This window comes from Pipistrellus kuhlii, unplaced genomic scaffold, assembly GCF_014108245.1.
Source record: "Pipistrellus kuhlii isolate mPipKuh1 unplaced genomic scaffold, mPipKuh1.p scaffold_m20_p_1, whole genome shotgun sequence".
NCBI classification, from domain to species: Eukaryota; Metazoa; Chordata; class Mammalia; order Chiroptera; family Vespertilionidae; genus Pipistrellus; species Pipistrellus kuhlii.
In genome coordinates this window covers 103,853,408-103,880,022 of record NW_023425404.1, presented here as the reverse complement: position 1 = coordinate 103,880,022, position 26,615 = coordinate 103,853,408, and the positions used below count along the sequence as shown (strand labels likewise).

General features: G+C 36.3%; 1 protein-coding gene across 1 annotated transcript in view; it reads left to right on the top strand.

The window, feature by feature from the left end:
• The window catches only part of MIA2 (MIA SH3 domain ER export factor 2), a 99,983-nt gene that overhangs the window by 67,039 nt on the left and 6,329 nt on the right, over positions 1-26,615 (top strand). Inside the window, 10 exon segments of the mRNA XM_045587696.1 lie at positions 347-464; positions 1,841-1,887; positions 3,448-3,538; positions 6,674-6,812; positions 12,138-12,239; positions 13,704-13,764; positions 14,628-14,663; positions 17,529-17,596; positions 19,047-19,129; positions 21,324-21,452. Of these exon segments, the coding sequence (XP_045443652.1) occupies positions 347-464; positions 1,841-1,887; positions 3,448-3,538; positions 6,674-6,812; positions 12,138-12,239; positions 13,704-13,764; positions 14,628-14,663; positions 17,529-17,596; positions 19,047-19,129; positions 21,324-21,452 (874 nt within the window).

The following is a 26,615-nucleotide window of genomic DNA, read 5'->3' as shown; positions in this document are numbered from 1 at the left end:
CTCCTGCATGTCCCCTACTGGGGATTGAGCCCACAACCTGGGCATATGCTTGAATTGAACTGTGACCTCCTGGTTCCAACCACTGAGCCATGATGTGCTGTTTTTTCACTTTGTAGTTATGTGATATAGTTAGCAAAAATGGACCATTGTAAAGATTGAATTGGTTTTTAATGTTTAGAATTTAATTGTCAATAAATATTAGGTTTTTCCAATACCTGCTGGAGAAAAAGAGCTCATGTACTATTACTTATGTGCATTGATTTTTAAACTGTTAAGTATACATTCAGAAATTGTAAATTATTAGCATGACCCTCTCTTTTTTTTCCTCCCTTTGCTAAATGTCAAGTCTCTGACTGAACGCTTGCTAAAAATGCAAGATTGGGCTGCTGTACTTGGAGAAGACATAACAGATGATAACTTGGAGTTGGGAATGAAGAGCGAGTCAGAAAATGATTCACTTTCAGGTATTAAATCACCTGTCCTCTTGCCAAAAATGATGACTAGCTCTTGTATTTCCCCATTTTCACCATGTTCACTTGTCCTTTGCTCCATCTTTTCAACTTCCTTTAATACTCTGTCCCTTTCTCACCATTCCTTATTATTAACCTACAGCTACAATATTGCCTTTTCACTAAATCTTTCTCCAATTCCTCAGACAGCCTCCTTACTCTTTTTAAAAAATTTTTAAAAATATATTGTACATACTGTCATTATAGCCACATTGTTTCAGAATCATTTCAATGCCTGTTTTCCCCTGCACTGTAAGCTAATCAAATGGTTGGGTAAGTAGTTTGAAAAGTGAGTGTTATATCTTCTATAATAATAAAAGCATAATATGCTAATTAGTACAACTGAACGACCTTCTGGATATCCTTCCAGACAAAGCCAGAGCTGAGAGGGAAGCCCCGGTCCCGGGTGCTAGAGGGAAGCCAGTGTTGGCAGCCAGGGGAAGGAAGGCATACTTTTGCATGAATTTTGTGCATCAGGCCTCTAGTAAATAAATACCTTAGGACACTCTTATTTTTTATTTTATTTTATGTTTTTAGATAGTTAGGATGGTTATAGTACTTTAACCTTGGCCATCCCAAATAATTATTAGTATTGTTACTTGCAGTCTCTAAACTCAAGAAAAAGTTATGATCACCAGTTACTCACTGTATTCTCAACTAATCCCGCTGATTTCAATTTTTTTTTTTTTTTTTTTTGTATTTTGACATAATAATAGATTTATAAGAAGTTGCAAAGGAATACAGAGAGGTCTTATGTATAACCAATCTAATTTCCACTAATAATTTTTTGACTTTTGTATCCTTTCTCTTTTCTCTCTCTTTACCCCTGCATAATTAAAAAATTTATTAAGGAAGGTATGATTAAAAATTTTCTTGATCACAATGTTTTGGAGGAAAATTATACTTCCAAAGTAAATACATACAGTTTTGTTTGTACTTTTTCTGTTCTGCTTTATTTTGTAAGAAATAAATGTTTCTAATGAGAAAACTTATGCTTGTTTAATGTTGTTTTAATTTGGAGAAAAATTGCAGTCAGATTTTATATGGAGAAGGAACCAAAGAATAGTCCAGACTATAGAACTGCAACTTTTTTCTTGGAGTTAATGATGAAGAACCTTGTTAATTGATATTATGGTACTATCAGTGCTTTTACTGTTTAACTTTCTACCAGCAGGTTCAAGGTTATTCCGCCTTATACCAAATCCATTATTGTAGCAAAAAGAGAAATTATGAGGCTCTAATTGAGTGAATTAATAAAATCATTTAGATCTCTCTTGTGGCAGTGCTTTTACCCCCCTAATTTATTGTTATGTTTTTGTTTTTTATAATAGATAATGAACCAAAAGGGGCTTTGAGGAAGTTGATTCATGCTGCTAAGGTTTGCATTACTACATAAATATAAAAAAGAAAGAAAATAGAACATAAATTAAACTCATATATCTTTAGTAACTATTTTTAAAGTCCATTTTATAGTTATAAGTGATCAGAATTTTCAGTAGTGTCACAATTATCTTTATCAGTTGCTTTTTTCTTTTTCATAATAACTTTAGAAATTCATATTGTTAATTTTTAGACTTCATTATAACAAAATTTTTTAAAGTCTGCATATATTAAAAATGTTTACTCTGTTTTCTTTCATCTCTCATTGAGCATTTCTCTTCCTCTGGTCTCAGTATTTTCCTATCTGTATTGCCCAAGAGCCTTTTTTTTTTTTTTTTTTTAAATCCTCACCCAAGGATACTTTTCTCATTGATTTCCAGAGAGAGTGGAAGGGAGGGAGGAAGGGGAGAGACAGAGAAGGAGACATCTGTGAGAGAGACACATTGACTGGTTGCCTCCCACACTAGTCCATACTGGGACTGGGGAACCTTTAACTGAGGTACATGCCCTTGAATGGGAATCGAACTCACAATTCTTTGGTCTTTGGGCTAATGCTCTAATCACTGAGCAAACCTGCCAGGGTTATTCTATTTTATGAAGTAAACACTTAGTTTCATTTTCTTCTGGTTTATCCCTTCTTTTTTCACACTGGTAGTGGTATCCTGGTCTTTACCTTATTTGAGGAGTTTTGGTGATGTTCAATGATTACTTTAATCAAACATATATTGAAGCCCTGGCCAGGTAGCTAGGTTGGTTAGAGCAGTGGTCTTCAACCTTTCTACTGCCATGACCCTTTAATACAGTTCCTCATGTTGTGGTGACCCCCAAACATGAAATTATTTTCATTGCTACTTCACAACTATAATTTTGCTACTGTTATGAATTATAATGTAAATATCTGTGTTTTCCGATGGTCTTGGGTGACCCTGCTAGCACTTCTCAACCCGAGGGTTGCTACAGGTTGAGAACTGCTGCTTTAGAATCTCAGACCATTGGAAAACACAGATGTTCACATTACAATTTATTAACAGTAGCAAAATTACAGTTGTGAAGTAGCAACGAAAGCAATTTTATGGTTGGGGGTCACCACAACATGAGGAACTGTTTTAAAGGATCGTGGCATTAGAAAGGTTGAGAAACACTGGGTTAGAACATCATCCCTATATGCCAAGGTTTTGGGTTCAATCCCCTGTCAGAGCACATACAGGAATCAACCAGTGAATGCATAAATAAGTGGAATAACAAACTGACATTTTTTTCTTTCTCTCTCTCCCCTCTCCCTTCCTTTCTCTAAAATCAATAAATAAAAATTGAAAAACCTTATGTGTTGCAAATAAATAAAATGAGAGTAGCCACAGTTTAAGCATCCATCACTGATCTTATTTCCTGTCCTGAAATTTATAACTATGGATGACTTTGCTAACTTTCTAAGATGGAAGCTGTATTGTTAATTAGTATATTCTAGGCAATAATTTCTCAAAGTGATAAAAGAGCTTCAAAAGTCTGGGAAGGTATATTGAGATTAATGTTGCTTTTTTTCTTCCCCCATTCTTTGAAGTTAAAGGCTTCTTTAAAAACCCTAGAAGGAGAAAGAAACCAAATATACACTCAATTAACTGAAGTAGATAAAACAAAGGAAGATCTTACAGGTAGGTAATCTACATACTTTAACGTTTTTCTAAGTAATTAGATCTCTTTATAGAGAATGGTACCAGGAATTGAACCAATTATGTGAAGATGCAATTTGTTGTTTATTTTTTTACTTTGTTTCTTATTTATGAAAAATTAAACATGAGTTGTTTGTTGTTGGTAAAGCCTTGTCAGTTTCCTCCATCTATAAAAGAGTAATATGCCAATGGCCAGGATGCCCTCACACGTAACGACTGATCAGCCGGAGGTTGTGTGCGCAGCAGGCATGGGTGGGCAGGGCCATGGTGGGGGCCTCTGTGTGGCGCTGGGAGTCTGTAGGCCTTCGCCATGGCCTGCCCCGGGGTCTGCAGGCCTCCCCTAGCTCCAACCTGCCTCTTTGGGGCAATCCATCAAGGAATCCCTGATGGGTGGGCGGGGCCTACCTCTTTGTGGTGATGGATTGCAGGGCTCCTGCACTGTGACAGGGCACAGGCCAGGCTGGGGGACTCCTCCCGCACCCCAGTACACAGATTTTATGCACTGGTATTTATATAAAATTAAATTACTTAAAAAACCATACCTATATTTGAATCTTAGTGTTATGTGTTTGGTATGGTTTGAGATATTAAAAAGTAGCAAATTAAAACATTAAAAAATTTTTTAATTGAAAAATTGACATTCAACAGTGCTATATTTTACAGATCTGGTTATAGTAAATTTTAATATACACGCATAGTATATTAACACATGCAAGAGTGCTCTTAGACATGTAGAATGGAAGGTTTTTTTAGTTGAAACATTTTTAGTTTTCTTAAATAGTTGATATAAGTAACATACCATTATATTAAAAAAAAAAAAAAGAATTTCACCCATCTGGCATGGCTCAGTGGAACTATGAACCAGGAGGTCACAGTTCAATTTCCAGTTAGGCACATGCCCAGGTTATGGGCTTGATCCAAGTGGGAGGTTTGCAAGAGGGAGCTGATCAATAATTCTCTGTCACCATGATGTTTCTGTTTCTCCCACTCCCTTCCTCTCTGAAATCAATTAAAAAAATAATTTCATCATAACCATTTACATAAAAAAAGAATGGAAGGGCATATTCATGTCAACAATGATTATATTTGAATATGGAATTATAGATAGACTAGAAGCCCAGTGCATGAAATTCGTGCACAGCAGGGGAGGGGGGGGTTTGTCCCTCAGCCCAGCTAGCACCTTCTCCAATTTGGGACCCCTTGAGGGATGTCTGACTGCCTGTTTAGACCCGATCCTGCTTCTGCCTGCCAGCCTGATCAGCCCCTAATCAGGCTTCTGCCATGCTAGCCTGATTGATGTCTAACTGCTCCCCTGCCAGTCTGTTTGCCCCCATCTTCCCCCCTCTGCTGGCCTGGTCACTCCTAATTGAGCTCCCCTGCAGGGTTGATCACCCCCAACTGCCTTCTCTTGTTTGCCTGGTCCCTCTCAACTGCCCTCCCTTGCAGGTCTGGTGTCTCCCAACTGCCCTCCCCTGCTGGCCATCTTGTGGTGGCCATCTTGTGTCTACTTGGGGGCAGGATCTTTGACCACATGGGGGAAGCCATCTTGTGTGTTGGAGTGATGGTCAATCTGCATATTACTCTTTTATTAGATAGGATAGAGGCCTGGTGCACGGTGGGGGCCAGCTGGTTTGCCCTGAAGGGTGTCCTAGATCAATGCGGGGGTTCCCTTGGGGTGTGGGGCAGCCTGGGCGAGGGTCCTGTTGTGGTTTGCAGGCCGGCCACGCCCCCTGGCAACCCAAGTGGAGGCTCTGGTATCTGGGGTTTATTTATCTTCTACAAATTGAAACTTTGTAGCCTCGAGCGGAGCCAAGCCTTCTGTTCACCCCCCCTGCAGCAGCCATTTCTGTTGGAATTTATGTATCTTCTATAATTAAAACTTCGTACCCTTGAGTGGTGGCCTGGACCTACCAGGGTATGTGGAAAGCTTGGCTTCCTCCATTGCCAGGGAAATCCAAGCCTCCTCCTGCTCTCTGTGCCCGTAGCCATCTTGGATGGGGTTAATTTGCATACCCTCTCTCTGATTGGCTGGTGGGCATGGATGGTGGGCATGGCTAATGGTGTATCGAAATGATGGTTAATTTGTATATTACTCTTTTATTAGATAGGCTTGCTCTCTTTTTTTAAACTTATCTGTATTTTCAAAAATTTCTACAATAATCGAATTATATTTATAATAATAGATTTTTTGAAAAGGTTGAACCACCTAATGGTTACTCTACCACTAATTGGGATTCACCCCTCTACATCCCCCACTGAAATAAGCTTTAGAAAATAAAAGATGAAAAGGTTGAACCATCCAAAAGTTATAGATTATTAAAAAATGATCAAAAGATCATAAGACTCATTCAAATAGTATTGATAGTTGGAATATTTTTAGGTTTTGAAAAGTAGTATTAACTTAAAGTTTTGCTATATGTAATGCATAGGACTAAAAGCCATGGGAAAGTCTGTGGAGAAAAAGATAGGGAGCCTGCTTTCACGGAAGCTGCATTTCAGTATATTAACAGGCTCTCAGTGTGGAACTATTCAGTAAGTGCCAGAATACCAAGGAATTTACTCACCAGTTATCCTATGCCTTAATTCAATTAATTGCTTGGCAAATCTTTATTATTTTCTAAAACTGGTATTTGGATGGAAACTGTCTGCTTGTACCCTCCTTCCAAATCTAACTTTTTGTAATGGATCATGAAAGATAAATTCCTACAATTGTTTTTCTCTGTTCATAACATGAAGGTTTTCTTCTAAACTGCTTTCCCTCTTTGGAAATCATTTAAGATACAGAGGATTTGAAACAAAACAGTTACAATAGAAGTACAAAGATGTAGTGAAGATTTAAGTGTTGGTTTATTGTGTGTTTTTTAAATAGGGATGATCCAATTTTAATAAAGTTAATATCCATCATTATTATTTGTTAAGTGACTGTTCCTGGCAATGGTCTAAAGGTTAAGTCACCAGGTATAAATTTAAAAATACCTTACAGATTTTCTGTTGTTGTTGGAAAGAATTTTGTTTATTAGTAATTAATTATTTTTGGTAATTTTATCTGTATGAAATGTTAATATGCAACTCAAAATATTTACTCCTTTAATTTTGACTTTTAAAATTTTTCCATAGAGTGTATTAAAAATATCCAGACTGAACAAGCATGTTTGCAGCCAGAAAATGAAAATCTTGAAAGTGAGAATCAAAAGCTTCAGCACAAACTTAAAGTAATGACTGAATTATATCAAGAAAATGAAATGATACTTCATAGGTAATAAAATATATGTTGATATCGTCACTGAATGGCAAGTGAAATATTGCATATAAAGTTTATATGATTAGCCAAAATTCTGTTAATGATTGAGTTATATTTCCTCAATTCATTTTTGTTGTTAATCCTCACCAGAGTGTGTGTGTGTGTACACATATATATGTATATGTGTTTTTTAATACATTTTTACTGATTTCAGAGAGAGGAAGGAGAGGGAGAGAGAGAGAAACATGAATGATGAGAGAGAGGATCATCGATCGGCTGCATGCCCCTTACTGGGGGATGGAGCCTGCAACCCAAGCATGTGTCCTAACTGGGAATCAAACCATGACCTCCTGGTTCATGGATTGATGCTCAACCACTGAGCCACACTGGTCAGGCACTAGTGGCTATTTTTTCCATTGATTTTTTTAGGGTGAATGGAAGGGAGGGGGAAAGATACAGAGAGAAACATTGATGTGAGAGAGAGACATCAACTGGTTGCTACTCTCATCCATTCTGACTGGGGCCAGGGCACGAGTTTGCAACTGAGGTACATGCCCTTGACTAGAATTTAACCTGTGACCCTTCAGTCTACAGGCTGACATTAACCACAGAGAAAACTGGCTAGGGCTCATGAATTAATTTTTAAAGAAAGTTATTTGATCTTGAAATACTTTTTCTTCAAGGAAGATGTGTAATGATACTGAACTTTGCAGACTAGTTCTTCTTTTTAACTTCTTTTAGGTAATCAGCAAATTATTGCTAATTAAAGTTCCTGATACTGTAAGCTAAGTCAGGGAATCTAGGTGGACGTCCTAGTAATTACACTCTACCCATTAATTCCATCTCTGATATATGCAAAACTGATTCTTTTCTCATGTGTAAATTGCTCCTGCCAAATTGATCTTTGTCTCAGTAAGTGGCAGTATTACTAAGTTGATCATGCCCTTGATCATGGTAGTTGATCAAGCCATCCTTGACTTCTCTCTCTTTTTTTGTTTTGTTTTGTTAATCTTCACCTGAGCTTATTTTTTCCATTGATTATTATTATATTTTATTTAAAAAATATTTTTATTGATTTTAGAGAAGAAGGGGGTGAGAGAGAGAGTGAGAGAGAGAGAAAAAAAAGAACAACTATCAATGATGAGAAAGAATCATTGATCGGTTGCTTCCTGCATGCTCCACAGTGGGTATTGAATCTGCAGCCCAGGCATGTGCCCTGCCCAGGAATGGAACCATGACCTCCCACTTCATAGGTTGACACTCAATCACTGAGCCATGCTGAGTTGGCTCCATTGATTTTTAGAGAGAATAGGAGAGAGGGGATGAGGAAGGCACACACACACACACACACAGAGGAACAGTAACATTGATGTGAGAGGGATACATTGATTGGTTGTCTTCTGCACGTGCCCTGACTAGGGCCAGGGATCAAACTTGTAATTCAGGTATGTGCCTGTGACTGGGAATCGAGCTGTGATCTTTCAGTGCAAGGGTCAAGGTTCTAACCACTTAGCATACCAGCCAGGGCAGCTTCTCTCTTTTATCCCATATCTATTGTATCTTCAAATTCTGTCAAGTTTTCTGTATCCTGAATCTGACTACTACTTTTTACCTCCTCCTATACCAATAGTCTGATCCAAGCCATCATACATTAGTATCTGGCTTATTGCTGTAGCAATAATGAATGAAATCACAATGTGATTTATAACTGGAGATCTATAGGTATTAAAAAAAGTGTCTCTTTTTATATTCTTAACTTCCTGCTCTGACTTCAGTAGCATGATCCTTCTAAAAATAATGAGTATTGTTACTCTCTTGCTTAGAACCTCCAGGTGCCTTCATATTATACTCAGAATTTAATCAAAAGCTTTATTATGGCCTGTAAGATCCTACAAAACCTGGCCCTTGGCTATCTCCTGCACACTACCTACTGGGTATGTGCCCGCAACCAAGGTACATGCCCTTGACTGGAATTGATCCTGGGACCCTTGAGTCTGCAAGTTGACACTTTATCCACTGAGCCAAACCGTTCAGGGCTTGATGATCTTTATCATGCCAACTACATTACCCTCAGAGCCTTTTGAACATAAAAGGGAGTGAGGTGAAAGAAATACTTTTCAGTGTATTTTTTGAACAAAAATATGATAAATTATGGAATTTTAATGAGTAATGTTTAAAATTTTAAAGAAATATTTCTGTAGATACTCAAAGTAAGAATGGAAAGCTGAATAGAATCCTAGCTGTATACATGTTGTTCACATTGTGATTTCATTCATTAGTTTGAAATGCTTTGAATTTCCAAAATATTATATTCCATTCTTACATTTAAATTAATCTGTTCACTACTCAAGTTATGTGAATTATGACACTGGTTGTTCTTCAGAGCAGAATATGGAGAGTTGATAGTACTAATAAATGTTAATTTAAAAATTTTACCTGTAAACAGTGTGATTGGATCATTTTCTAAATCCTGGATTGATGTTTTTTTACTACTGACATTTTGCATTACTAGCACTTTTCAAAAATATAGTATTGAAGAGAAGTGAAAAGGTATAGAAGCTTGATGTATTGCTTTAATATGTGAAAATGTGATTGTTTTTTAGTCATATTGTTGTGTTTCCTTTCACATTGTAATTTTTTCATGATTAATAAGCCCACCCAAATTCAAAGGGCAGTTTCATAGACTACGGCTCAGAGGGAGGGGTGTCAAAGAATTTCTGGCTATTTTTAATCTGCAGTCTGTAAAAGCACTTAAAAATATGTATTTTTTAATTGATTTCAGACAGAGGAAGGAATGGGGGGGGAGAGAAATATCAGTGATGAGAGAGAATCATTGATTGGCTCTTCCTCCCGGGGATTGAGGCCGCAACTTGGGCATGAGCCCTGACTGGGAATCGAGTAGTGACCTCCTGGTTCATGGGTAGACTGTCAGCCGTTGAGGTACAGTGGCCAGGCTCTTTTATTGTTTTTTTAGTCCTCACAGGGGGATATTTTTCTAATCAATTTTTAGAGAGAGTGGAAGGGAGGGAGAGAAAGAGAAACATGGACATGACAAAGACACATCGACTGGTTGCCCCCCCCCCCCCCCCCATATGCACTCTGACCGTGTCTGGGAGTCTAACCTGCAACCCAAGTATGTATGAACCCTTGACCGGAATTGAACTTGACCATTGGGTGTGTGGGCCTACGTTCTAATCACTGAACAAACTGGTCAAGGCTTGTAAAAGCATTTCTCTTCATCTTTAAACCAATTACTACACTTATGCTTTTCCTAAGGCCATGACTTTTATTTTCTTACACCTGTGAAACTATTGACTTGGGTAGGGAGTGCTTCCTAAGCAATAGTAATATAGTGTGTAGAAAATAAAACATTTATGGCTGTGTCTCAACAGAATTTGTTCATTTGTTTATCACGTTCCTCCCCAGAGTTCATGAAGAAGGGGAGACATTCATAGTTAGGATGCGAAATGTGTTTTCCTATGATGTTCACTATTTCTTGAGGGACCAATGTTATTAATGTTACCATGTGAAACAACTTGGGTGATTTAGTGTAATGGAACTACTACTTGCTAGCTCTCTGCCTTGGTTCAGTCATTTAGTTTCTCTGTGCTTCTTTTTCTTTTGGTGAGTTGGCTTGGAAGACGAATCAATATTTGACAACTTAACAACCAACTTAAAAATTATTGAAACAGTTCATTATTTGTGACTTCTTGTCTAATATAATGCTTCTTTAAGAAGTCTTGATAAATAACATAGTCATAATTTTTATCGGGTCTAGTAATAATTAATGTCGTTTTTAAACATTCGTTTAAAATCTTGCTTGGCGTTGACTTGTATTGACATAACCTTCAAACACGTGGTATCTACAGAACGTGTGAAGTGCAATTAACAAGTTTTGCTTGAAAAAGTTTGTGTTTGGTTTGGTTTTTGTTGCAAAACTAGGGCTAAGAAGATGGCGGATGAAGAGCATATTCGGCACTGCATGCTTTACGAGTTCCAATTAGGAAGAAAAACAAGTGAGGCTGCAAAACACATCTGTAGTGCTCTTGGTCAAGATGTAGTTAGCGCCAGAAAATGCCAGCGTTGGTTTGAGAAATTTCGCGAGGGAAATTTTTCGTTAGATGACAAGAGTGGTCGAGGCCGTGTGTCCAATTTTGATCAAGAAGCTCTTCAAGCTCTTTTGGTGCAAAATCCTCAAATTACCCAACAAGAGCTTGCGACAACTTTAAATTGTTCACAAAAAACAATTTCCAATCAATTGCGTGCACTTGGCAAAGTCCAAAAGTTTGGAAAATGGGTTCCTCATGAGTTGACCGACAACAACTGTAATCAAAGAGTCACAATTTGCAGTTCGCTCCTCTCTCGTCAAAACCGTTTGCCGTTTTTAGAGCAAATTGTTATCGGAGATGAAAAATGGGTGCTGTATGTTAATTTGAAAAGGCGGCCTCAATGGTTGGACAAAAATGAGGCTCCGCAGCCCACGCCAAAACCTGACTTGCATGTGAAAAAAGTGATGTTGTGTGTTTGGTGGAATTTTAAAGGAATTCTTCATTATGAACTTTTACCATCTACCCAGACCATTATAAGTGCAGTGTATAGTGCCCAATTGGAAAGGTTAGCCCAAGCTTTAAGAGAAAAAGAACCCGCGCTGATTATTGGGAAGGGCGTAATTCTTCACCACGATAACGCACGACCGCATACTGCAAGAATCACTGCTGAAAAACTGCGCCAGTTGGAAGGGGAAGTTCTCCCGCAACCTGCATATTCTCCTGATATTGCCCCTTCCGATTACCATTTGTTTCGTTCTTTGCAAAACTTTCTTCTTGGAAAAAAATTTAATAATGAAGAATGCCTCAAAAATGCATTGACCGAATTTTTTGCATCAAAATCACAAGAATTTTACAACAGAGGGATTAAAATGCTTCCTGAGCGTTGGGCACAAGTAGTAGAAAACAACGGCAACTATATTGTTGATTAAATTTTGTTGTATTGTTTAAATAAATTCAATTTAAAAAAGTATTAGAAAACGACATTAATTATTACTAGACCTAATATTAATATTTATTTTTTATAATCTTAATTTTAGGATGAATTCCTTTAGAAAACTCTTGAAACTTTTATATTAATAGTATTGTTATTAGATAAGAGATTTTATATTTTGAGTTTGTAATATTAAACCCATGCCAGAAATACACAGTTTCTTTGTTTTTCTTGCCTGTGATGTTCTTAGTGGTTTTATGCAAACTGCTTTGTGAGAAGCACCAGTTGTGACACAATTAAACAGATATGACTGGTTATTTTGACATATAATAAAATAAATAAAACACTTTTTGTTTTAAGGAAATTAACAGTAGAAGAAAATTACCGGTTAGAGAAAGAGGAAAAACTTTCTAAAGCAGATGAAAAGATCAGCCATGCAGCTGAAGAGCTGGAGACCTATAGGTATTAAATGTATCTTCCCTATCCCCTTCCCCTTCCTTTTTTCTCCCCTTATTCTACCCTCCTCCCTCCTCGTTTCCCCCTCCTCCCTCTCTCTCCCCCTCCCTTTCCCTTTCATTGATTTTAGAGAGGGGGAAGGGGAAGGAATAGAGAGAGAGAAACAGTGAGAGAAATGGTGATCGGCTGTCTCCTGCACATCCCCTACTGGGGATTGAGCCTGCATTTTGGGCATGTGTCTGACTGGGAATCGAGCCCGGTGACCTCTTAGTTCATGGTTTGATGCTTAGCCACTGAGCTATCCCGGCTGGGCTTATACCTTTCTCCCATCCAAGTACTAACCAGGCCCGACCCTGCTTAGCTTCCGAGATCAGACGAGATCGGGCGCGTTCAGGGTGGTATGGCCGTAGACTGGGCTTACACCTTTCTTTTTTAGGTAGGGAGGGTATCCAGAAGCCAAATATCAGAAAAAATATTCAGAAAAAATACTGCAATACCAACAAAAAATTAAAAAATGTATTTTTGTGTACTGATTTTCATTTAGTTGTATTGCTATAATACAATTATACAGAAATTTTAAAAAGGAAAAATGCTTTTCTTTCAGTATGTGAGATTTTAAATCTCTCACATTAATTATATATGAACATGGGCAACCCTATTGTATTTTAATGTCAAGAAAATTATGAAGAGCCATTAATTAACCCTTTGCACTCCGAACCATTCTGGACATTGGCTACCAGCTACTCGACGCTACTTTGCGGCGGAAACTCAATTCCCCGTAATCACTAATAAACTGCAGTCTCCCCTGAGAGGGGACGTCCGAATGATATGCTAGAATTCCGATGTCCCCTGAGAGGGGACAGCGGAGTGCAAAAGGTTAAAAAAAAAATACTTCCTCTTTGGAACAAATGTGGAGAATATTTACAGTATTAATGAATTCAAGAATTATGCCACAAAAAGAAGAGTAAGCCACAAGTAAAGTTCTGAAAAAGTGTTTGTAAGATGATAAGTCTATCATCAGTATACCAGATAGTTGAGATACTTAACATTTAACATTAGGGAGTTTAAGCTGAGTCTTATCCAAAAGAAGGAATTAACTTGTTAGGTTTATATTTCACAGTGGGCATTAATTTTCTATAATTCTATTAAAATTAAAGACATCTAAATCTTCCAAGATTAGATGAACCAATAAAAATAAAAATGAACCAATCAATGTACCCTATAAATCTTTTCAAGTTCTTTGGTTTGGTAAACCCAAGTAGTGGTATTCTTAAAATCTTAATATTAAAATATCAGGAACAAACATACTTTAGAACCTCTTAAAGGCGGTTAATATGTGGAGTTCTAGACTTTTTCTTTTTACATAAAAAAAAAGCATTCTAGGTACTCTAATGAATATTTCCAGTAGAGTGCGTGTTCTATAATTTCTTAGTAAATATTAATATTAGAATGATTATTTCTTCCCTACAGAAAACGAGCCAAAGATCTTGAAGAAGAATTGGAGAGAACCATTCATTCTTACCAGGGACAGGTAGGTAGGGGTGTGTGTGTGTGTGTGTGTGTGTGTGTGTGTGTGGTAACTGAAAACAATTCTGATTTGTTTGAATTTATATGTATTTTCATGAGGAATATAGTTACTTGAGTAGTTTTATACCTTTCTTAAAGTTTTACACGTGGTTATGGAACATTTCTAGGGAGCCAGAGATTGTGGGAAAAGAGATCTTGTTAACATTGCCATTTCTTCTGCTGCTTTGGGAATGTGAATTGTATAAACAAATAACATACAGGGTGAGGCAAAAGTAGGCTTAAAGGTATTCATATGGAGGAATACATGCAGATTATGATTAGTACAGTAGCTTTATTAACTGTATTTTGTGTACTTACAACTGTAAACCTACTTTTGCCCTACCTTGTACATAAGCATTAGGGTTTTATATTCATTCCAGCTGGTGTCTCTTAATTGGCAACTCATATTGTACTTGATTACTGCATAAGATAGAAATATACTAGACAAAGTTCAGTTCTCACTACATTCAGTTTTTATTTTTCTTATTTTTAAAATATATTTTTATTGAATTTTTTTAATAATAAATCTTTATTGTTCAGATTATTACAGGTGTTCCTCTTTCCCCTTCTTTCCCCATAGGTCCCCTCCACCTGATTTCCAACTCCACCCCATGCCCTTACCCCCGCCCCTTTCTTCATCCATAGGTACATTCAGTTTTGTTTTACGAGTAGAGCATTGTATATGAAAATTTGCTTTAAAATGTTACTGACTTTTCAGAGATGCTTGAGTTATTTTTGAGTTTATGAGTTATGTGCTAAACCACAGTAGTAGATGTGAATTTTTTTATCTAAGTAGTTATCAGTAGTATTAATGATTTTCTTTTTCAGATTATATCTCATGAGAAAAAAGCACATGATAATTGGGTAAGTATTAAATTCTCTATTTTCAGCACATTGCTTCTTTGCAGGGAGTTTATACTCTCTCTGGGGAAGGTGATGTAATCTTCATGGCCTCATTGTTTCAGGGCACTGGATTGCCAGTAATTACTATGGACAAATTATTTAAAATTCTCAGGGTCTGTTTATTCTTCTATAAAACAGTGGGATAGTACCAAGTTGTACACTAAGCCTTTTTTAGTTCTAAAAATCTAAAAAAATTTAGTATCTGGTTCTCAGTATCTGTTGAATTATTTGATACACCTTAAGAAAAAAATCATCATAAGAAATGTGATGTCAGTCCTCCAGAGGAACTGTGTGAGGAAATCATAATGATGCAGATTTTGAGTAATTATAAGAATTATCCCTGTAAGAGTTGTTAGAGGATGTGTCCCTAGGAGTCTTCAAGGAGAGTAATTTGCACAGTGGGTGAATACATGGGGTCTGGACTCACTGTCTTGGTTGGTATTACCTACTGCCAGTGTCCTTACCTGTAATTTAAAGATATAGTATACCAATTTCAAAGAGTTACTGAAATCTATCCTATATAAAATGCCTAATATGTATATCCACCAAATGGCAGAATGCTGTGATATGCACTTACCACCACCAGGGGGCAGACACTCAACGCAGGAGTTGCCCCCAGCCTGCAGACCCCAGGCCAGCCAAGGCAGGTGCCAGCAGGGTCCACTGATTGCCCCTCCAGTCACCCCACAGATCCGTCCTGATTACCAGCCAGGCCTATGGACCCTACCTATGCACGAATTTCATGCATCAGACCTCTAGTCTATACTCATAAAAGGGTAATATGCTAATCTGGATATCCATCTGGACAAAGCCACAGCAGCTTTGAGGGCTTAGGGCTGGCTACATGGGAGAGGCGCCACTATGGGAGAGGTGCGTGGTGCCCTGTGGGAGGGGTGGACGGTGCTGAGGACCAGTCCAGCACCGCCAGTCCAATGCCATGGCCCCTTTTGGAGAGGCAGTGAGAAGGCGGTGCCTGCATGAGAAGGTGGCACTGCTCTCCCTTCTGCAGAGGCGGCATGGGACAGGCCGCAGCACAGCCGGTTCCCAGTGCTACCCCTTCCACAGAGGTAGCCACTGAGATAGCAGTGCGGGCCTGGTCCAGGCGCCATGCCTGCACAGAGGCTGAACAGGGTGCAATTTGCTGTGCCTCAACCTCCCGAAGCCCCTCCCCCAGCCGGCCTGGCCCCAGATTGTCCCCACCCACCAGTGGGCAGGGGGCAGGGTCAGCAGCTGCGGCTGCCTAGCTGCTACCTGAGGCACAGACAAGCATTGGATGACGGCTACCCAACCTTCAAGGGCCGCCCAAGGCTCAGGTCACCAGGGCTGGCTGAGGCTTCCACTGCTGGCAGTGGCAGCAGCAGAGGTGTGATAGGGCATTGCTTTTCCCTCATCTCCGGGTCACCTCCCACTCCTGTGGGCTCCTGCACTGTGAGAGGGGGCAGGCTGGGCTGAGGGAACCGCCAGTCCAGTGCATGAATTTTCACGCACCATGCCTCTAGTAGTTTTATGTAATCTTGGGGTTTAAGCTTTTCAAAAGTCTATTCACTTGCCATCAGTTTTTCTATTTTGTTGTTGTAGGTATATCGTTAATACATACTAAACTATAATCATAGAACTTACTTTTAACTTACTAATGATGTATTTTTTGTACCTTATCTTGAGGTAAATATTTTCTACTATGTATAAAGCATTGAGCTGTAATTTTGGTTCTGCATTGTTAAAAGTTAAATGAATGGTATTTTATTAACTAAAATTGTTATGTTATACTTTTTTGTTAGTAAAAATTTATTATGTAATTATATATTAGAAAAAGATTTACCTATTGAAATGATTTTCATAGTGAGTGCTAAAATATGTCTAAGCTGTTTTTTGTGAATATTTACATAATATATTCTTTGACCAGTTAAAGTCAATTCTCATGTGTAGTTCGCAGTTTTAAGCGAACACATTGATAGTGTAGTTCCTTTACTTGTAACAAGTTATGGTTATAGACTGAGTTAATCTACCTACTTTTGTATGATAAAACAGCTGCCCTAGGACTGCATTAGTTTGGCAGGGCAAGTGTTCCACACACGCTGCTGCTTGTTTGGAGAACCCACTGGGAACATGCATAACCCATTCAAGTTTAACCTTTTCCCACAACAGTTTGGGAATAGTGCATGTGCTTCTATTTATTATAAGTGTAGCTTTGTTTTCTGTAACATAAAATCTGATTTTCTAACCTCTTGTTTTATTAAACAAAAGGGTAACTAAAATGTGAAAGCCTATTATAATATTATGTAACAGCACTGTGTACTTAATGTACATGCTTTGATTATATTTAGCCATTTAAAAAAAAAATAGCCTGTACCAGTATGCTGTGAAACTCTTTTAGACCTTTCTGGGCTTCTCAGATTTATAGTGATTTCTTTCCAGAGATGGTTACCTTGTTTCATAGTCAGTGCTGCCTGCATAATGATTCTGAGTCTCCATTCCATTCACTTCTTACATGCTTTTGTTATGTTTTTGGATATTAGTGCCAAATAATGCTAATCCTTGACTTCACATCTAATTAACAGTGAATAATTTGTTGGCAAGTACATGATTGAACTCCAGTCTTAGTAGGCTCAGATCTTCTGGTTACATGAAACTTATTCCCTTTTAAAATGTTCTCTAAAAATAAAAAAATAAAAAAATGTTCTCTAAATTAAATCATTTAACATTGAATTTACTGAAATCCTTAACTGATTATAATATTTGTTTGCCATCTCTGAGATAGTTATATACATGTATGTTTAATGTTAATTTTGTATATATGTGTTTTTAAAACGTATTATTTTCTTTAAGTTGGCAGCTCGGACTGCTGAAAGAAACCTCAATGATTTGAAGAAAGAAAATTCTTACCTCAGACAAAAGTAAGTATCTTAGTGGGAACACTGAAAACTTTATTCTTAGTTGTTGTTTTATTAGTTAGTTAACATTATAAGGGTAAACAAGAAAGCTTATGGAATAGTGAAATCTTTTAGTTTTACTGAGTTACTAGATTTTTTTTTGTTTGAAACATTGCCTTTTTAAAAAATATGTATAGATTTATATTGATTTCAGAGAGGAAAAGAGAGAGACAGAGAGACAGAGAGACAGAGACAGAGAGAGAGAGAAAGAGAGAGAGAGAAAGAGAGAGAAACATCAATGATGAGAATCATGGATCAGCTGCCTCCTGCAGCCCCACACTGGGGGTCAAGCTTGCAACCTGGGCATGTCCCCTGACCGGGCATGGAACCCTGACCTCCTGGTTCATAGATCGACACTCAACTGCTGCTCCATGCCTGCTGGGCGAAACATTTGTCTTAAGAAAGGTCACCCTAACAGTGAAGGAAACTATTCTGGGTTCTTTTATAAAAGGTGAAACAAAACATAAAAGAACAGCAGGCTAGGTATAGGATAGAAAGAGAAAGCTTGAATGGAGCTCTCTGAGATAGTAATTCTCAGAATATCAGCATCTTTTAATGGTTAAATGAATGGAATAAGTATTTATTATTTCTCTTATTTCCAAGTTTTAATGTAATGGGTAACATTACAGTAAGAAAATGAAAAGAAATGTACATTGTACAAAGAGAAGAATAAATGCTTTTCTATGAGGATTGTAACATTTTCCCAAAGTGTTATAATTTCTTGCCAGAAGGTGCTATCAACATTATACAATATTTGTTTTAGTCTTCTTGCTTGCCTTTTCTATTCAGAAATTAAAACGAAATGAATAAATGTTTTATTTCAGTTCTGATGGTCAAGAAATAGAAATAGTATTCTTTTTAAATGCCACATTTCTAAGATTAAGAAAATGTAGGAACAAAATAGTAGGATGAGTTGATTGGATTCCAATTTTACGTTATGGTTGGAATCCTATGTGTAACATTATAGTGGAAAGCATATGTGACTCAAAGCCAGGAGTCTTGTTTTAATTCTGGCACTTTCATTTTGAATAAATCAAACTTCTAGCTTCACTTTCTTTAGTTGAAAAACGATAGATTTGAACTGGTTGATTTTGAGGGACCCTTTTATTTTTAAATTTGGGTTTGGTGATACCACACCCCTTATTGTCTAATTTTGAAGAAAAAAAACACACACAAAACAATTTCAAACCTCAGCAAAACATCACTGTCACTTAGCAAAAAGAAACCTGTTACCCCAAAATAGTAGGGGGAATATAGAAAGGTGTTTTGGTCAGAATAATTTTAAAGGATCTGTTTCTTTTATGCATATATTGAGAAAATGAAGAGTAGCTTATAGTTGATAGTGGCATTTTTCTAGAAATGTGGGTGCTTTTCTTTAATGAGTAACTTAGAGATGTTTGTTCTTTATTTGCAGATTAACTGAAACAGAGATTAAATTTGAACTTTTAGAAAAAGATCCTTATGCAGTTGATGTTCCAAGTGCAGCTTTTGGCAGAGGTAGCTTTTTTTTAAACCCCTCATTTAAAAATACATACATATTTATTTATATATATATATATATATATATATATAAGTTGTATATATAATTTATATTAGTGTAAATTTAGCACTATTACTTATAATATTTTATATTTTGGAGCTAGGATCCTAACCTAAGTTCTCTCACAATTTCCCAAGTTTTTGAGTTTCCTTTCCCTAGCGATAATATAAATATTTGGAACCTCTCTTTCTCAGTGGGATTTTACATAATGATATATATTTAATACTTTGAGCTCCTTGAAAAGCAAAGTGTTTGGTACATACTAAGGTATTTATTAATTATGTTTTGGAGAATGAATGGGTAAGGATTGCTTAAGTAGAATAGTACTGTGACTATATGTTAACTATTCTTTGGTATTTGTATGAATTATAAAAATGAGAATTTAATGAGCAAGAAGCAACATAATGTATTTGTATCAATTTAAACACAAATGTTAGATGTATTTTAGTTTCATAATTTACATATTATGTGTTAGTAAAGTTAACTTGTCATGCAAAAGGGAATTTGTACTTGGAAAAGATTTTCACCAGTATAACACTTGCTTTATGTTTTTATGATGCTTAATGATACACTATTCTTTTTCTTAAATAAAAAAGGATTCTTAACTATAAAAAAAAGAGAATTAAAACAGTTAGCCTTTAATTACTTAAAAATATTAATTAAAGATGAGAAAACCTGAGCAATCTAAGTTTTGATTGCTTTAATGTCCTCAAGAGAGGACAAATTCTTTGGAAGATGTATTTAATATTTCTGTCCATTTATTAATGAGTTTGCATCTCATACTATTCCAAATAGCTTGAAATTTTCAAAATAATTTTTATTGAATTAGAATTAAACTTGGGAGGCAATGAAGATAAACCTATCTTTATATAGACAGAATCCTGTTATAACCTTTGAAAAGTTATAACATCATCTTGAGAGTCCAGTTTTATTAAAATGGAAGTCTGATTCTACATTTTTGAAGATAGCAGATTATGAGTAATGAAATTAGGAGTGGAAGGAATTATACATAAAGATTTTTTATCTGAAGTTAATGTAAAAATCTCAGGGGTGCGTAAATAATGCTTTGATCTTTTGTTGCAGCTACATGTGTATATTATGTAAACTACATAATAAATTTTAACTTGTTTAAAAGTGTTATTTTGGTGGTATTTTTGTTTTAGTTTTGCTGTTAAATTTTTGCCTTTAAAAAAAAAAAGTATTTCATTGATTTTTCTACAGGAGGAAGGGAGAGGGAGAGAGAGAAACATCAGTCAGTTGCCTCCTGCACACCCCCTTCTGGGGATGTGCCTACAGTCAAGGTACATGCCTTTGACCGGAATTGAACCTGGGACCCTTGAGTCCACAGGCTGACGCTCTAACCACTGAGCCAAACCAGCAATTTTTTACCTTTTGAAGCATAACCATTATTTGGGAATGGTGAAGTTTGTAAAATGAGAGGGCTCTTGGTTATCTGGTTTATAGATGGAGTGACAATTTTAAATGAATTAGTGTATGCAAATTGACTTTTCTTGGGCTGCCTCCAGCACATGCCCAAATTAGGGATCAAACCCACAATCTGGGTATGTGCCCTGACTGGGAATTGAACCCAGAGTATGGTGAACGCTTCAAGTGACTGAGCCATGTGGCCATGACTGAAACTGTACTTTTCACTGGCATGAATCAAAAGTAATTTCTGATACTATAGAGTATTTTATGCTTTTATTTCTATTTTTCAAAATTCGAAGCTTTACTCAAGTAAATCATGGCCCAACACAGTCTATCTGAGCCTTTCATATACAGCCATCACCAGCTAAAATATTTAGAAGCATACTGCCTGTAAAAACAAAACAAACTTCATCCCCACAAATTTTTTTGTAACTCCAAAATATCACCAGTATTGTTTGTTTAATATTGAATGATTATTTTATTTATGTGTATTAATTATCAAGAGGATAATGTTTTGATTGACTAAAATGTACATGACTTATGGAACATAGAATTCCATATTGAATTCTATGTTAACAAATCCAAGGCATAGTTAGTGTCAGAACATGGATTAAACTTAAATAGGCAAGAGGATGACCTAATGGTAATTGTTGAAATGGGATTCTAATCTGAGTGTAGCTAATTGAAACTATGAATTTAAACATTCTGTTTTAATTATTCCAGAGCATTCCCCATATGGTCCCTCACCATTGGGTCGACCTTCATCTGAAACGAGAGCTTTTCTCTCCCCTCCACCTTTGTTGGAGGGTCCACTCAGGCTCTCACCTTTGCTTCCAGGGGGAGGAGGAAGAGGTATATTGTTTAAACATGTTTATTACTCTAGATTCTTCCTTACTTTATATTTTCATCTCAACTTTTCTTTAAAAACAATCTCTAAAATAATCCTTTGGAAAATACAGGCACTCCTTGCACTTGTTAGGGGTTATTTTTATTTGGAAAAGGCCAAAATTTGACACCTAATCCTATATAATAAAAGTGTAGTATGCAAGTTGTCCCCTTGACCTGGATTTCAACCAGGGGGTGGGGCTGGCCGGGGGAAGGGAGGGAGGCCCTGGCCAGTTGCTGGCAGCCACTAGAGACCCTACAAGTGCGTGAATTTTGTGCACTGGGCCTCTAGTTTTAATATATTTTTCACTTAGAAAGTGTGTTATAATAGAATACATTTGGGCAAGCACTTGATGCATATCTTTTTAAATAATATTTTTCACTTTAAGGACTCTGCTTTATACTACATGACATAAACCTTTATAAAGTATATAAAATAATATAACAGCATAAAATTATACTTTAATGAAATATTAGAAGGTAGTTTTTTTTTTACTTCATTATCATGATATTTTTATTGTAGAAAAACAAAGTGAAAGAATCTTATTTTTAGTATTGAGGAATTCACGGTTGCTCTTTTGTTCACAGAGTTTGATACTAATCTTAAAGGAGACCTAAATTATTTGTCAATATTTTGACAACCTAAGATTATCTGTTTTGTTATCCTTTTATATGTTTTTTTTAAAATATATTTTATTAATTTTATACAGAAAGGAAGGGAGAGAGATAGAGAGTTAGAAACATCGATGAGAGAGAGTCATTGATCAGCTCCCTCATGCACACCCCCTACTGGGGATGTGCCCGCAACCAAGGTACATGCCCTTGACCAGAATCGAACCCGGGTCCCTTCAGTCCCCAAGCCAGCGCTCTATTCATTGAGCCAAACCGGTTTCGGCTATGTGTTTCTTTTTTGTTTGTTTTTGTTAATCCTTACCTGAGGATATTTTTTCCTTTGATTTTTAGAGAGAGTGGAAAGGAAGTATGGGGGGGAGGAGAGAAAGAGAGAGAGAGAGACATTGATGTGAGAGACATATTGATGTGAGAAATACATTGATTGGTTGCTTCCTGCCCCTGGGGCTGGGATAAAAGCTGCAACTTAGTTACAGGCCCTTGACTGAGAATCTAACCCGAGACCCTTTGAGCCACACCATCCAGGGCTTCTTTATGTGTTTTATGATTTGAGAGTTTGAGAACTACAAGTCCCTAAGTATTAGTTGCTGGTCTTTCTGCATTTAGCTCATCAGCACTTACTCTGGTGTTACCTATGTACCTGGAGTATTCCTTTTTTAATTTTCTTTATTTTTATTGTGTCACTATTACAGATGTCTCTATTTTCCCCCTCTTCTGCCCCCCTCCACCCAGCCCCTGCCTAGATGGAGTATTCTTTTGATTTCTCACAATATTTTGTTCACTATATCAGTTGCTTTAAAATTTTCCTTGAATTGTAGCAAATTTCAAAGATAATAGAACGCTATATTCCAAAATCAAAAGTCAGGTTTTTAGCCTCAAGTCTGTTTTATTAGAACTGATAGCATTCTTCACCAGTGTCATGTCCCCATTCCCCCTTTTGTCAGTGATGTTAACATATTGAATCTGAGGTAGGAACAGAAAATAATGAGACCAAATAAAAACAAACATAATACAATATAAGAAAGCACTAATATTCAAATGGATACAATTCATTAAAATAGCCTCTCAGAAAGTCTGTGTACTTCTCTGTTGAAGCTTCATAATTATTTAATTAAATATTTTGGGATCATTTTCTTTGGAATTTCCTTCAAGGATATGAAAAAATCAGTTTTCTACTTTATGTTTATGAGACATTCTCAACTTGCCCATTTCTTATTTATCCTTTCCCATTACCAATTTGCTACACATACACTCACTGGTCCTTCCTGCTTCCTAGTCCCACAGCAGATGGATGCACAGCCTGGGATATCTCAGAGAGAAGAGATATTGGCTTTGAACTGAAAGTTCCCAGGGAAGGAGATTGAGTTGCAGATTGACACTTAGAGCTCTTAAGAGAGCTTTACTTTAATTTTCCCTCAATTTTTTAACCTGGCTTAGAGTAAGAAATATATTTTATATCATGTCATAGTATATATCAATATAAGTGTAATTGAAATCAGTTACATTTATATTGTAAATGTATAATACATTTACAATATAATATATTATATTGAAGTAGTACTTATTACTATTTTCAATGCTTTGATATTTTCTATTCAGTTCCATTCCGTTTCATTAAAAAAGAATAGTGATTAAGAATTAAGACCAAATTAATATCATGCACCAAAATGGGTTGTAGGCAGCAATCTTAAAAAGAGTGCTCTAGAAATAAAGGTATAATTGGCTAGACACAAATGAGAATCACTGGAAGTTGAATGATATAAGTCAAGGATTGCTTGTAGTTAATTTAATATTTGGAATAAGAGTAAAAATTATCTTTGATTTCTCCTCTCCTATTTCAATTATTTTCCTCTCCTTTTTAATTACTTTAAATATATGATATGTTTACATGATTTGTAAGGGTGTTTTGCTATTTGTTAGAAATGCTTACAGAGAAATTAAAAAAAAAGTGTAATGTTACAATGTATATCCTGGTTACCTGCATAAATAAACAACAGTGCATTTTTAAAAATAAATAAATAAAAAGGGAAGCTATAAGTAATCAGCAGGCCATAAGAGAGTTGCTTTGTACTGAAAGTTCCTATGACCCACCAAAGAAGAATGACCAAGTCTCCTTCCTTTTTTTCACCTTTTTAAAATTGGGTGAGATATGTTTGAATAAGACTGAGTATAAGGAAATAATATTTTTAGAATAAATTGTATAAAACATTGGGTCTGAATGAAAAATTTTAACCTTTGGCAACTTAAGTTTGTAATATTCACTTAGAAATAAATCAGTTGGCCTATACTTGGTCTTCTGGAAGTAAACAGAGGAAAGCATTTGAATGTCTTCTTTAAAGATTTATGCTTCACTGTAGAAGAATTTAGTCTAATCACTCTTGCACATTTTTACCAATTCAGTTTTTTGCTTTTCCAGCTTTTTTTTTTATTTTTTTTTAATTTTAATTTTTTAAAAATTTTTTATGAACTGATTAGAAGGATGAACAAACTAGAAGGAAAGATTTGGGGAATTTGGTAGAATGTACAGCTATAAGGAAAAGAGATGATTGACCTTTTAACATAAAAGACAGTTTTCCACTTGATTCTACAAAAGATAGTAGCTAAACATTTTAAAAAATATTTTATTGATTTTTTTTTTTTTTACAGAGATGAGGAGAGGGATAGAGAGTCAGAAACATCGATGAGAGAGAATCATCGATCAGCTGCCTCTTGCACAACCCCCACTGGGGATGTGCCCGCAACCAAGGTACATGCCCTTGACCGGAATCAAATCTGGGACCCTTCAGTCTGCAGGCCGAAACTCTATCCACTGAGCCAAACTAGTTTCAGCAGTAGCTAAACATTTTTTAAAAAGATTATTGTATATTTTAAAAAAGAGAAGGCTTGTGCTGATTTGCACAAATCAAGAAAAAGTCAAAATAAATTTTGTTTCCTTTTATTAAAGGAGGTTTTGAAATGTGGGAAGCATTTTAGAAAGACTTCTGTTTATGGGGCCAATATACTGTCTGCAGAAAAGACAGCACTTGTGGAGAAACAAAGGGGGAAGAAGAAAAAGCCCCCAAGGAAGCCAATGGACTCTGCCCACAAAAAAAGTGTGTGGACAGCCCTGGCTGGTTTGGCTCAATGGATAGAGCAATAGCCTTGGGACTGAAGGTCCCAGGTTCAATTCTGGCCAAGGGCACATGCCTGGGTTGTGGGCTTGATCACCAGTAGAGGGCGTGCAGGAGGCAGCCAATCAATGATTCTCTTTCATCATTGTTTCTATCTCTACATCTCCCTTCTTCTCTAAAAATCAATAAAATATATTTTTTTAAAAAAGACTTCTATTTTAAAAATGTGGTTTTTTTTTTTTCTTAAAAAGCTTTCTTGAAAGTAATAATCTTTTATTTGTTGGGCAATATAATTTTGATCTCATTTACCCCTCAATGATGGATAAATGAGGTGTTTAATATATTTTGTTATTTAGTATTTAAATATTTTTTTTATATTTGTCTTTTCAAATTTTTTTGTTTTGCTTATTGACACCAGAGGATTTCCCCCCCCCCCCTATTAAATTTATTTTCTTAGAGAGAGTAGAAGGGAGGGATAAAGGGAGATAGAAAGAAATATAATGTGAGAGATATGCCAATTGGTTGACTTTCGTACTCACCCCAACCAGGGCCAGTGATCAAACCTGCAACCTAAGTATCTGCCCTTGATTGGAAATTGAACCCAAGAACCTTCAGTTTTCTAGCTGATGCTCTAACCAGTTAGCAACACCAGCCTGGGGCTGTCTTCTTTTTTAATTGCATATGGGTTATTAATTTAGATACTATCCTTTCTAGAGTCATAAGGGAATTTAAAGTGTTTTTTCTCGCCAAAACTGGTTTGGCTCACTGGATAGAGCGTCGGCCTGCAGACTGAAAAGTTCTGGGTTCAATTCTGGTCAAGGGCATGTACCTTGGTTGCAGGCACATCCCCAGTAGGGGGTGTGCAAGAGGCAGCTGATCGATGATTCTCTCTCATCAATGTTTCTAACTCTCTATCTCTCTTCCTCTCTGTAAAAAGTCAATAAAATATATTTTAAAAAATATATTTAAAAATAAGTAAATAAAATAAAGTGCTTTTTCTCCTTTATTAATTAATGTAGGCATGATAGATTTTCTCATCCAAATTAATATTTTGTTCGAAGTTGTTGTTCCAACAGTGCTGTTGTTTCTGAAACTCTTGTTTTAGACTTGCCTTCAGAGCTGTGAGCTCTTGTTGAAGGTGAATTTGACATTTAGAAATAGTTATAAGCCATTTACACACAAATTTACCCATTGATACAAAGTTTGTAATCAGATTGGGTGGAATCATTTTGGGGGAGAAGTAGAGTCATGTCATGTTATAACACTGACATACAATTCCTTGAGTGATTTTAGGTTAATCTAAATATATTTCCAAAGAATTTTTCTAAGAAATACTTTAAATATTTGTAGAATCATTAAAATATGAATATTGTCCCTAAGATGACTATTT